This window comes from Caretta caretta, chromosome 3 (genome assembly GCF_965140235.1).
Source record: "Caretta caretta isolate rCarCar2 chromosome 3, rCarCar1.hap1, whole genome shotgun sequence".
Taxonomy (NCBI): Eukaryota; Metazoa; Chordata; order Testudines; family Cheloniidae; genus Caretta; species Caretta caretta.
Genome location: NC_134208.1, coordinates 1522787 through 1532771, shown reverse-complemented (window position 1 = coordinate 1532771; position 9985 = coordinate 1522787). Strand labels below are relative to the sequence as shown.

At 72.0% G+C, this 9985-nt stretch overlaps 1 protein-coding gene across 1 annotated transcript; it reads left to right on the top strand.

The window, feature by feature from the left end:
- The first annotated feature begins 473 nt into the window (after positions 1-473).
- PRR30 (proline rich 30) lies at positions 474-8288 on the top strand. The gene is made up of 5 exons (XM_075126266.1): positions 474-1028; positions 1123-1180; positions 1261-1362; positions 3005-4206; positions 5278-8288. Exons 1-5 carry the CDS (start codon positions 914-916, stop codon positions 8139-8141), a joined length of 4341 nt encoding a protein of 1446 aa, XP_074982367.1. The 5' UTR covers positions 474-913; the 3' UTR covers positions 8142-8288.
- The last annotated feature ends 1697 nt before the right edge of the window (positions 8289-9985 follow it).

Genomic DNA, 9985 nt, shown 5'->3' with positions numbered 1-9985 from the left:
GACACAGAGAATGGCCGACACCCTGTTTCCTGGCAACTAATGGCCTGGGCCCTTCCCCCCCTGCAAGGTGAGAGCTGAAGGGTTGGAGAACAAAGGAATCCGGTGACCTCCTGGCCCGGGAAAGGAACAAAGCCCAGAGGAGGAGGGGCTGGAGGGGGTTTCAGTTTGGGGCTGGCTGGGACCTGGAGTGAAGGGCAGACGTGGTTGTCTGGCTCCCTGCCCCCCAAAATGGACCCAGCTGAGGGGTCCAGTTCTCTGCACCTACAAGCTCCATTTTAGACCATGTTCCTGTCGTCTAATAAACCTTCTGTTTTACTGGCTGGCTGAGAGTCCCGTCTGACTGCGAAGTTGGGGGGCAGGACCCTCGGGCTTCCCCAGGACCCCGCCTGAGCGGACTCGCTGTGGGAAGCGCACGGAGGGGCAGAGGAGGCTGAATGGTCCGAGGTCAGAGCCAGGAAGGTGGAAGCCGGGGGAGCTGTGGGTCCTGCAGACAGGCTGCTCACAGAGAGGAGACTTCCCCAGAGTCCTGCCTGGCTTCATGGGGAGCAGTTCCAGAGCATCGCCCAGGGACTCCGTGACAACCTGCCCTTGCTCACCCTGGGACTCAATGGGGATTCGAAGCCACGTCACTTGTGTCCTGGGTGGGTGCTCGAATTTGCTCTCAGGGTGATGGCCAGGCGCAGCTGGTCATGATTTTGGGGTGGGCAGCGTAGCCCGGCTATGGCTTCACCCTGTAGGTCCCGTCCCGCCTCCCCTGGGGTCCCTAGAGAAATCAGTGACTTGTCCATGCGTGTGGGGCAGTCTGGGGGGGGAGCTGCCTCTGGCAGTGCCCAGCAGCCCCCAGCTCCGGGCCAGCCGGCCAGCGAAGGCCCCAGTGCTGCAGGGGGCCGGCAGCCCCAGGACAGAGCTGCCCATGGGCAGGTGTCCTGCCCGTCCTAGCCGAGCCGTGATGGCCACTCATGTCGTGTGTGCCCAGCAGGCCCAGCGCAGGAGGATGAGGCAGAGGGGCCGCCGGAGAGCACGGCAAGGTGAGCAGCCCCCTTCTCCCCGCACGGCTGCCGAGCTCGGGGCACGGTCCGGCAGGCCCCCAGCAGCTCACGGTCTGCTCTGTGTCTCCTCCAGCCCCCTCTGCGCTGCAGGAGCAGGGACCCCGGGGGCGAGCGCCGTCCCGAGGGCCCAGGTACGCACGAGGGCTGGGGGGCAGAGGGGCGGGAGAGGCCCGTCTCGGGGAGCTGACCTGAGCTCGCTCCTTTCCTGCAGCTGCCCGGCCCTGCCCCAGGAGCTGCCCTGGGGCCACGCGCTGCACACGGTGGAATGCCACCTGCTGCACCTTGCCCGGCACCTGGGCGAAGTCGCCAGCCCGTAAGGGGGAGCCCCGGGGGGGTGGGGGCCGGGCCCCAGAGGGGGGTGGGGGTGGGGCCCTCTGCCTGCCTGCGATGCAGACACAGGCAAGTGGGGCCATCCTCCGTGGGGCGGGGCCTGGGTCCCCTCGGGGTCCCCTCAGCCGCCCGCTTCACCCCACTGAGCAAACAGCCTCCTGCTCTGGGAGCTGAGCCCCCCCATGCCACCCCCCACGGCCGGCGCGTGCCCTTCTCGCGCCCAGGGAGGGCAGCACTTGGGTCTGGCCAGACGCCGATTAGGCACTTCACGGAGCCCCCCCCAGCCCACGGATCTGCCCCCCTCCCTGCCCCCCATGGAGCTTGTGCCCCAGCCCAGCCGCAGACGGCACCTTGGGACTACGGACGGGCCCAATCCCTCCCCACCCCAGATCCCCCTCCCCGCAGCCAGCCCCGTTCTGCCCCACCATCGGCCCTGTCCCGCCATCGGCCCTGCCCCACCCAGATCCCCCTCCCCGCGGCCAGCCCCGTCCTGCCCCACCCTCGGCCCCGTCCCGCCATCGGCCCTGCCCCATGGGCAGCCCCGTCCTGCCCCACCATCGGCCCCGTCCCGCCATCGGCCCTGCCCCACCCAGATCCCCCTCCCCGCGGCCAGCCCCGTCCTGCCCCACCCTCGGCCCCGTCCCGCCATCGGCCCTGCCCCATGGGCAGCCCCGTCCTGCCCCACCATCGGCCCCGTCCCGCCATCGGCCCTGCCCCACCCAGATCCCCCTCCCCGCGGCCAGCCCCGTCCTGCCCCACCCTCGGCCCCGTCCCGCCATCGGCCCTGCCCCACCCAGATCCCCCTCCCCGCGGCCAGCCCCGTCCTGCCCCACCCTCGGCCCCGTCCCGCCATCGGCCCTGCCCCACCCAGATCCCCCTCCCCGCGGCCAGCCCCGTCCTGCCCAACCCTCGGCCCCGTCCCGCCATCGGCCCTGCCCCACGGACAGCCCCGTCCTGCCCCACCATCGGCCCCGTCCCGCCATCGGCCCTGCCCCACCCAGATCCCCCTCCCCGCAGGCAGCCCCGTCCTGCCCCACCCTCGGCCCCGTCCCGCCATCGGCCCTGCCCCACCCAGATCCCCCTCCCCACGGGCAGCCCCGTCCTGCCCCACCCTCGGCCCCGTCCCGCCATCGGCCCTGCCCCACCCAGATCCCCCTCCCCGCGGCCAGCCCCGTCCTGCCCAACCCTCGGCTCCGTCCCGCCATCGGCCCTGCCCCACCCAGATCCCCCTCCCCACGGGCAGCCCCGTCCTGCCCCACCCTCGGCCCCATCCCGCCATCGGCCCTGCCCCACCCAGATCCCCCTCCCCGCGGCCAGCCCCGTCCTGCCCCACCCTCGGCCCCGTCCCGCCATCGGCCCTACCCCACCCAGATCCCCCTCCCCGCGGCCAGCCCCGTCCTGCCCCACCATCGGCCCTGTCCCGCCATCGGCCCTGCCCCACCCAGATCCCCCTCCCCGCGGCCAGCCCCGTCCTGCCCCACCCTCGGCCCCGTCCCGCCATCGGCCCTGCCCCACCCAGATCCCCCTCCCCGCGGGCAGCCCCGACCCGCCCCAGCTGCCCCGTGCCATGCCCAGCCTGTGCCATGCACTCCCTCGCTCGCTGTCCGTGTCTCTCTCTCCCACAGGGCGGCCTGGCAGGCTGAGTTCCCCAGTGGTGCTTCCAGCTCTGTGGACTCCTGCCCCTCCTCGCTGGGCAGCTGCCCCTGCTGCTCGGGAAGAGACGCTGCCTGGCACCCGCGGGAGTCCTGGGAGACCCTGCCCCTGGCACCCCTGCCGCCTCGCCCGTGGCACCCGGTCCATTGCCCAGGAGCGGCTGGAAACACAACGCCTGCTAGCAACTCTCAGCCCCTCCCCAAGCGCCCGGCTGCGGGGGCCCAGGGCCGTCGGGCGCGGAGCCCGAGGCTGCCCATCCTGGGCCAGGTCACGCCGCACAGCCTGGAGTTCAGCATGCAGTGTAACCACCTGTGGGGGCCCCCGACGCCCCACACCGAGTCCCCGGCCCCGCTGGTCCCCAGCGCGCCCACCCTGTGCCCGGGGGCTGGGGGCACCAGCCCAGGCGTCACCTTCAGCACAAGCAGGGTCTCTTTCCGCAGCTCCGAGGGGCACGAGGAGCTGGAGTGGCATGTTTTGAGCCAGCAGCTCCGCCAGGAGCAGAGCTGCCTCTGCCCAGCGTCCTACGGCACCCTGCCGCCCCTGACCCCGCGCAGCCCCAATGCTGGGCCGACGGGCACGGAACAGGGCTTAGAACCACACCACGGACTCCATGGACTTTCCAAGACCCAGAGAGCTGGTGCCAGCCCCCTGCGTCCCCAGCAGAGCCAGGAGTCCCGTGCGTGCATCCCAGCAGGCTCCCGCTCCCGGGCCGTGCTGGGCCACCTCACCTTGGCCAAGGTGGCCAGGCTGCAGCGCCATCTGGCCAGGAAGAGCTTGGAGTGCCGGCTGGAGGCGCTGCCGTGGCTGGTGAGATGGTCCCAGAGCAGCGCTGCCCCTGGCCGAAAAGCTGCACCGCCCAGGTCCGTCCGCCCCGGGGCCCAGGCCGGGAAGCCCCGGGGTCCGGCGTTCCCAGCCGTGCCGAAGGAGTCCGTCCGCAGCCTGGAGTGCAAGACCCTGGCCTCCCTCTGGGGCCTCCCCACACGGCTCACGGAGGCCCTGGCCAAAGGGCCAAGGAAGGAGGAGGCTGCTGTGGTGGGCAGCCAGAGGCAGGCAGATGAGGACGGGCAGAGCCAGCAAGAGACACCTTGGCACATCTGGGCCTTCCCCAGCGCCCTCCTGCAGTTGCTGAAAGCCCTCCTGCTGCCAGCGCCGGGCGAGAGGAAGCCCCAGCCCCGTAAGCCTGGGGGGGGGGGGCGTTTCGCTGCTCTGGGTCCTGGCGATGGGTACGGTGCCCGTGCCCCAGGGCCTTGGCTCCCAGTCACCGCTCCACCAGCAGCGCCCTTCGCCCAGCTCAGGCCTTCCTCCTGCGCCTGGGTGTAGCCCCCTCGGGCTCCCTGCCTGACCCCCAGGGTACCAGGCTGGGGGCACAGGGCACATTTGGGGCCCGTTCAAAGGGCCAGCAGCCCCTTCGGCGGGCAGCAGGGCAGGACTTAGAGCCCTGACGCTGCGGGGCTGGTGAGCCCCTGGCACCGGGTCAGCGCCAGGCCTTGGTGCAGGGCTTCGTCCCCCTCCCTCAAGGCCTGGGACGCGGGGGGGCCAATGAGCCTCTGCGGGGATGAGCCTGGGCAGGGAGAGCCCCTGCGCTGCCCCCTCTGCCCGCCAGCGGGCTGTCACTGGTCCTGTCCCGGGGCGATGCAGTGAGACGAGCTGCAGGCTGCCCGGGGCGTGGGGCGGGAGCAGGGGCCGCACTGCAGCAGCTCTGCCCCAGGCCCATCCTGGACACTGGGAGCCAGGGGGAGCCCCACTGGCGGGTGCGTTAGCCGGGTTCCTGGCATCGCCAGCAGACGGCAGCGGCGAGCCACAAGTGCTGCGGGAGGCCGGAGCTCTAAGGGGGCTGGGGGGCTCCTGGACCTCTATGGGGGTACCCGGAGCTCTAAGGGGGGCTGGGGGGCTCCTGGACCTCTATGGGGGTACCCGGAGCTCTAAGGGGGGCTGGGGGGCTCCTGGACCTCTATGGGGGTACCCGGAGCTCTAAGGGGGATGGGGGGCTCCTGGACCTTTATGGGGGTACCCGGAGCTCTAATGGGGCTGGGGGGCTCCTGGACCTCTATGGGGGTACCCGGAGCTCTAAGGGGGGATGGGAGGCTCCTGGACCTTTATGGGGGTACCCGGAGCTCTAAGGGGGGATGGGGGGCTCCTTCAGCTCTAAGGGGGGTACCCGGAGCTTTAAGGGGGTCTCCTCAAAAGGGGTCAAAGGACAGGGGTGGGCCCCACGGCCGCTCACCTTCCTCTCCTGTCCCCTCAGGCGCTGACGCCGTCCGGCACAGCCAGGAGCCCTGCGTGTGTGACGTGGCACTGCCCCATGGAGACGCCGGACGCCCCGTGCCCCACGCCTGCGCTGCCCTGGACAGGCTGAGCCCGCAGGCAGCTGCCAGGCTGCAGGCCCACGGGGCGCGGAAGTGTCTGGAGATCAAGGCGGGGGCTTTGCCCAGCCTGGTGAATGCCTCGCAGGAAGCCGCCCCCGTGGGGAAGCCGCCGGCCCTGCCCAAGCTGCTGCACCCGGGCCAGAGACACCGGCAGCCCCGCCCCAGCACGTGCCCGGCCCTGGAGCCGGAGGCCGCGCGGCGCGTCGAGCTCAACCTCCGGCAGAAGGGGCTGCTCTTGCTGTGGGGGCTGCCTGGCCTGTACACGCAGTCCCTGGCCCGGCTGGTCCCCAGCGCCCCCCGCCTGCCCGGCCCCAGCGCTGTGCGGCGCCCAGGGCTGGAGCTCGCCGAGCAGGGCACCCCCTTCCTGAGCACCGCCTCCCGCCACAGCTTGGAGTGGCATATCCGCAGCAAGAAGCTGCAGCACCAGTGGGGCCTGCCCCCCGTCCTGCAGCGCTCCCTGGCAGCCTTCCTGGCCCCGGCACCCCCCCCCAGCGCCCGGCCAGCCAGGCGCCCCAGGGAGGTGGCCATCGGCCCCCAGGAGCTGCCCTTCCTTTGCAGCAGTGCCCGGAGGGAACTGGAGTCTCATCTCATCACCGTGCAGGCTCAGCATCGCTGGGGGCTGCCCGGCAGGGTCCAGGCCTCACTGCATCGGTTCATGCCACCTGCCCCGGGCCACGTGCCAGCCAGCCGCCCGCCCACCCCGGGCCACGAAGCATCCAGCCGCCCTCCCACCCCGGGCCACAAAGCATCCGGCCACCCGCCCACCTCGGGCCACGCACCAGCCAGCCGCCCGCCCACCCCGGGCCACACAGCATCCAGCCGCCCGCCCACCCCCGGCCATGCACCAGCCAGCCGCCCGCCCACCCCGGGCCACACAGCATCCAGCCGCCCGCCCACCCCGGACCATGCATCAGCCAGCCGCCCACCCACCCCGGGCCACACAGCATCCAGCCGCCCGCCCACCCCGGGCCATGCACTAGCCAGTCGCCCACCCACCCCGGGCCATGCGCCAGCCAGCCGCCTGCCCACCCCAGGCCACACAGCATCCCGCCGCTCGCCCACCCTGGGACAAGTGCCAGCCAGCCGCCCACCCACCCCGGGCCACGCACCAGCCAGCCGCCCACCCATCCCGGGCCACACAGCATCCCACCGCCCGCCCACCCCGGGCCACGCGCCAGCCAGCCGCCCACCCACCCCGGGCCACGCACCAGCCAGCCGCCCGCCCACCCCGGGCCACACAGCATCCAGCCGCCCACCCAGCCCGGGCCACACAGCATCCAGCCGCCCGCCCAGCCTGGGCCATGCACCATCCAGCCGCCCACCCTCCCGAGGTCACGCACCAGCCAGCCGCCTGCCCAACCCAGGCCACGCACCAGCCAGCCAACTCCCATTCCAGCTCTACTTCAAGAAGGGTGAATGTGCCCACTCCCTGCCGAGGTTGCCCAGCCCGGGGAAGCCAGAGGCCACACACCCCACCTCCAAGCCTCTCCCCAGGGCAGTGGGCCTGTCGGGACCCAGGGCTGCCGGAGAGGAAGATGGCAGTGTAGTGCAGCCCAGAGGGCAGAGTGGCTCACGGCGCTCCCCATGGCCTGTGCAGCCTGGAATCACCTGGGGAGACACCACCCGACCCCACAGCCATGGGGCTGCCCGCAGCCCCCCCAGGCTGGCCCTGCAGCCGGAGCTCTCCGCCATCCCATCCCAGTGCCGGGTCCCGGGCAGGACGCAGCGCCACCCGAAGAAGCGCGTTGTCCTGAGGACGGACAGTCACCCCAAGTTAGGGGCACGGGGCAGCGAGGGTCCCTCCTGCCCCCCGGAAGCCGGACACCCCCAGGGTGCCCCTGCCAGCCCCGAGTGGCTGATCCGCTCCATTGTGAAGTCGCTGGGCACCGAGCGGGCAGCGCGGGACCTGCAGCTGCGGCTGCTGGGCTGGGGCCCGTGGAGCGTGGAGTACCCCGTCTGCCTGCAATGCTGCTGCTGCCTGGAGGGCACCTGCCCCCACCACCCGACGCCCCAGGGCCCGCGCGGCCCCCGCCTCGTCGTCTACCCCCAGCTGCGCCTGGGGCGGGGCCGCAGCCGCCTCCACATGAGCCTGGGCTTTCTGCTGAGGATCAAGAGGAAACAAGCCTGTAAGTGGCAGCTGATCTTGGAGCCCCCTGGCAAGGTGGGGCCGGGCAGGGCCTGGGAGGGGGCACCCTGTGGGCAGCCCAGGAGCCAGCGGGGCCCGGGCGGAGCCCTGGGTGTCCAGCACCCCAGGGAGCCGCCTCCCTGCAGGGCGTGCAGCCAGGCCGCCCGGCCGAGCGCCCCACCACGCTCCACCACACCTCACTCCGGCCTGGGGGCCCAGCGCAGGGCTCCCTCCTGCCAGCTCCACGAGGGGTCTGCCTCTGGCAGCACCACGGAGCCGCCCGGAGCCACGGCCGCCAGGGCCCGGGAGCCCCCCCGGGACCCGAGGCCACCAAGAGACCAGAGCTGTGTCCGTGCCCCCCTCAGGGCAGTCCCAGGGGCACCAGCGCCTCAGAGCCAGTCCCGGCCAGCAGCACCACAGTGGGGAGCCAGCCCCGCGCCCCCCCTGGCCCAGGTGCCAAGAGACACTGGCCTTAAGAGACTGTTCCCGTCTGTCCAGCAGGCCTGGGCCAAGCTGTGGGGCAGAGCCAAGCCCAGAACCTCCCCCCAGAGATCGGGGGGCCCCGTGGTGCAGCCAGCCCCCAGCGGGCGCCCCCACAGCGCTCAGGTCTCCAGCTGATCCAAGCCCTCCCTGGGGAGCAGGGCTGAAATGGGCAAGCGCAGGGAGGGGCTACCAGCTGCCAGGGCACAGGGGGCCAGGCACCCCGCATCCCTCCCATCAACCTGCTCTTCTGTTCTTGAGGCCAATAAACCCAGCTGGACCCGCGCCTGCCTGGCATGACTTGTGCAGGGCTGCCCCGTCCACACCATGCGTGCCCATCCCCCAGCTCTGCCTGGGGGAGACTCAGGCCCCTGTGTGCCAGGCAGCTTCTGCCCCAGAGCCCCCGTTCCTCGGTTCACACCCCCCTGCCACCGCCCGCAGCTCCCTGCTCCCGGCAGCCAGGGGAGGAGGGGAAACCAGCAGTGCCCTCGGGCTGGGGGTCTCTGCTGCATGTATGTCCCAGGGACCGCCGGGTGCAGTGTCCTGATAGCAACCAGGGCTCGTAAGCTCCCAAGAGAGCCCGCAAAGCATCACGCCCACCGCGGGCAGGGCCAGGCGCCCACCCACCTGGTGCGGGTTCTGCCCAGGGCTGTCTCCCCACCGGCCACCAGGTGGCAGTGCTCCCCTGGCCCGTCCACACCTTGATGGCACCGGGGCATCTGCTCCATTGCCAAGCCTGGCCCCAGTTCGTACCGTCCGGTCGCTGGGGGGCTGGGAGCCAGCTGCCCTGCCCCGCCCCAGAGGGGGCTGCATCCCCACAGTGGGGAGGGGCCCCGTACAGCTGCCTGGGGGGTGGGGTGCAGCCCGGTGATGGGTGTTGTGCCCCATGCCATGAGGGCACCTGCGGGACGAAAGGGGCTGGGGGCCCAGGGGTCAGCAGGGAGCTTGCCTGTCTGGCAGAAGGGGGTGACCCGCCGTCCCCAGGGGCAGCAGTCGGGGGGGGGTGCGAGACCTCAGGGGGGGCCTGGCCCCCCACCCTGTGCTGAGTCAGCCGCTCATTCCTGCTGCTCCAGCTGGTTCCTCTCATCTTTGCCCTGCCTGGAGCTTGGCCAGGGTGGGGCGTGCGGCTGAGGGCCTGGCGCCGGGAGGTGAGAGGGCAGCCGGGTGGGGGGGCTGGAGAGCTCTGGATGGGCCCGACCCGGGGGACAGAAGCCATGGGGGGTTCAGGGCACCCTGCTGACTCCTGCCACGGAGATGGGTCCAGCTGGGGGTATGGGGTGTCGCCAGGAGGCCCCATTCTAGGGACATTTCACCTGAGCTCTGGGGTCAGAGGCAGGGTAGGTGTGGGGCTGGGGGCCCAGGCAACGCTGGCCCCTGGCGGTGGGCTTTAGGAGGGAACAAGGGCTACAGGTGGGAACTATGGGGAGGGGGCTGGGGCCAGCCTTGCCTGCTCCCCCATGGGGTCAGTGCCTGGGGGCTGGTCTCGGGAATGAGCTGGGCTCTGCCTGTGCCAGGCTCGTGCCCCTGAGTGCAGCCTAGTGATGCCCCCAACTTGGGCTGGCTCCTGCAAAGCCACAAGGCCCTGGGGGTCAGCCCCGGGCAGGCTGCGGGCGGGTGCCCCGTGGCGCCTGGCAGGTGAGTGCAGGGCTGTCGCCTGGCCTGGCATCCTGGCCAAAGGGCTGCAACGACACCTGGAGGGAGCCTGGCACTGCTGGGTGCCCGGGGTGGTGCAGCTGGCAGGACACGGGGGTAAGCGAGATGCGGCTGGACCCGTTCACTGCCAAGCCCCACCGTCACGTTCCTGCCCCCCAGCCCTTCCCCCCTCCCCCACTGCTCTGGGGCAGGTGATTTCTGCGGTGCTGGGTCCGAGGGGCCTGGTGCTTCCTGCCAAGCCCATGTCCCCTGCCGAGTGCCAATCCCGTCCGCCCTGGCATGGGCTGGGGGGCTCAGCAGGGTGGGTGCCAGGCCACTCTGCAGCCAGG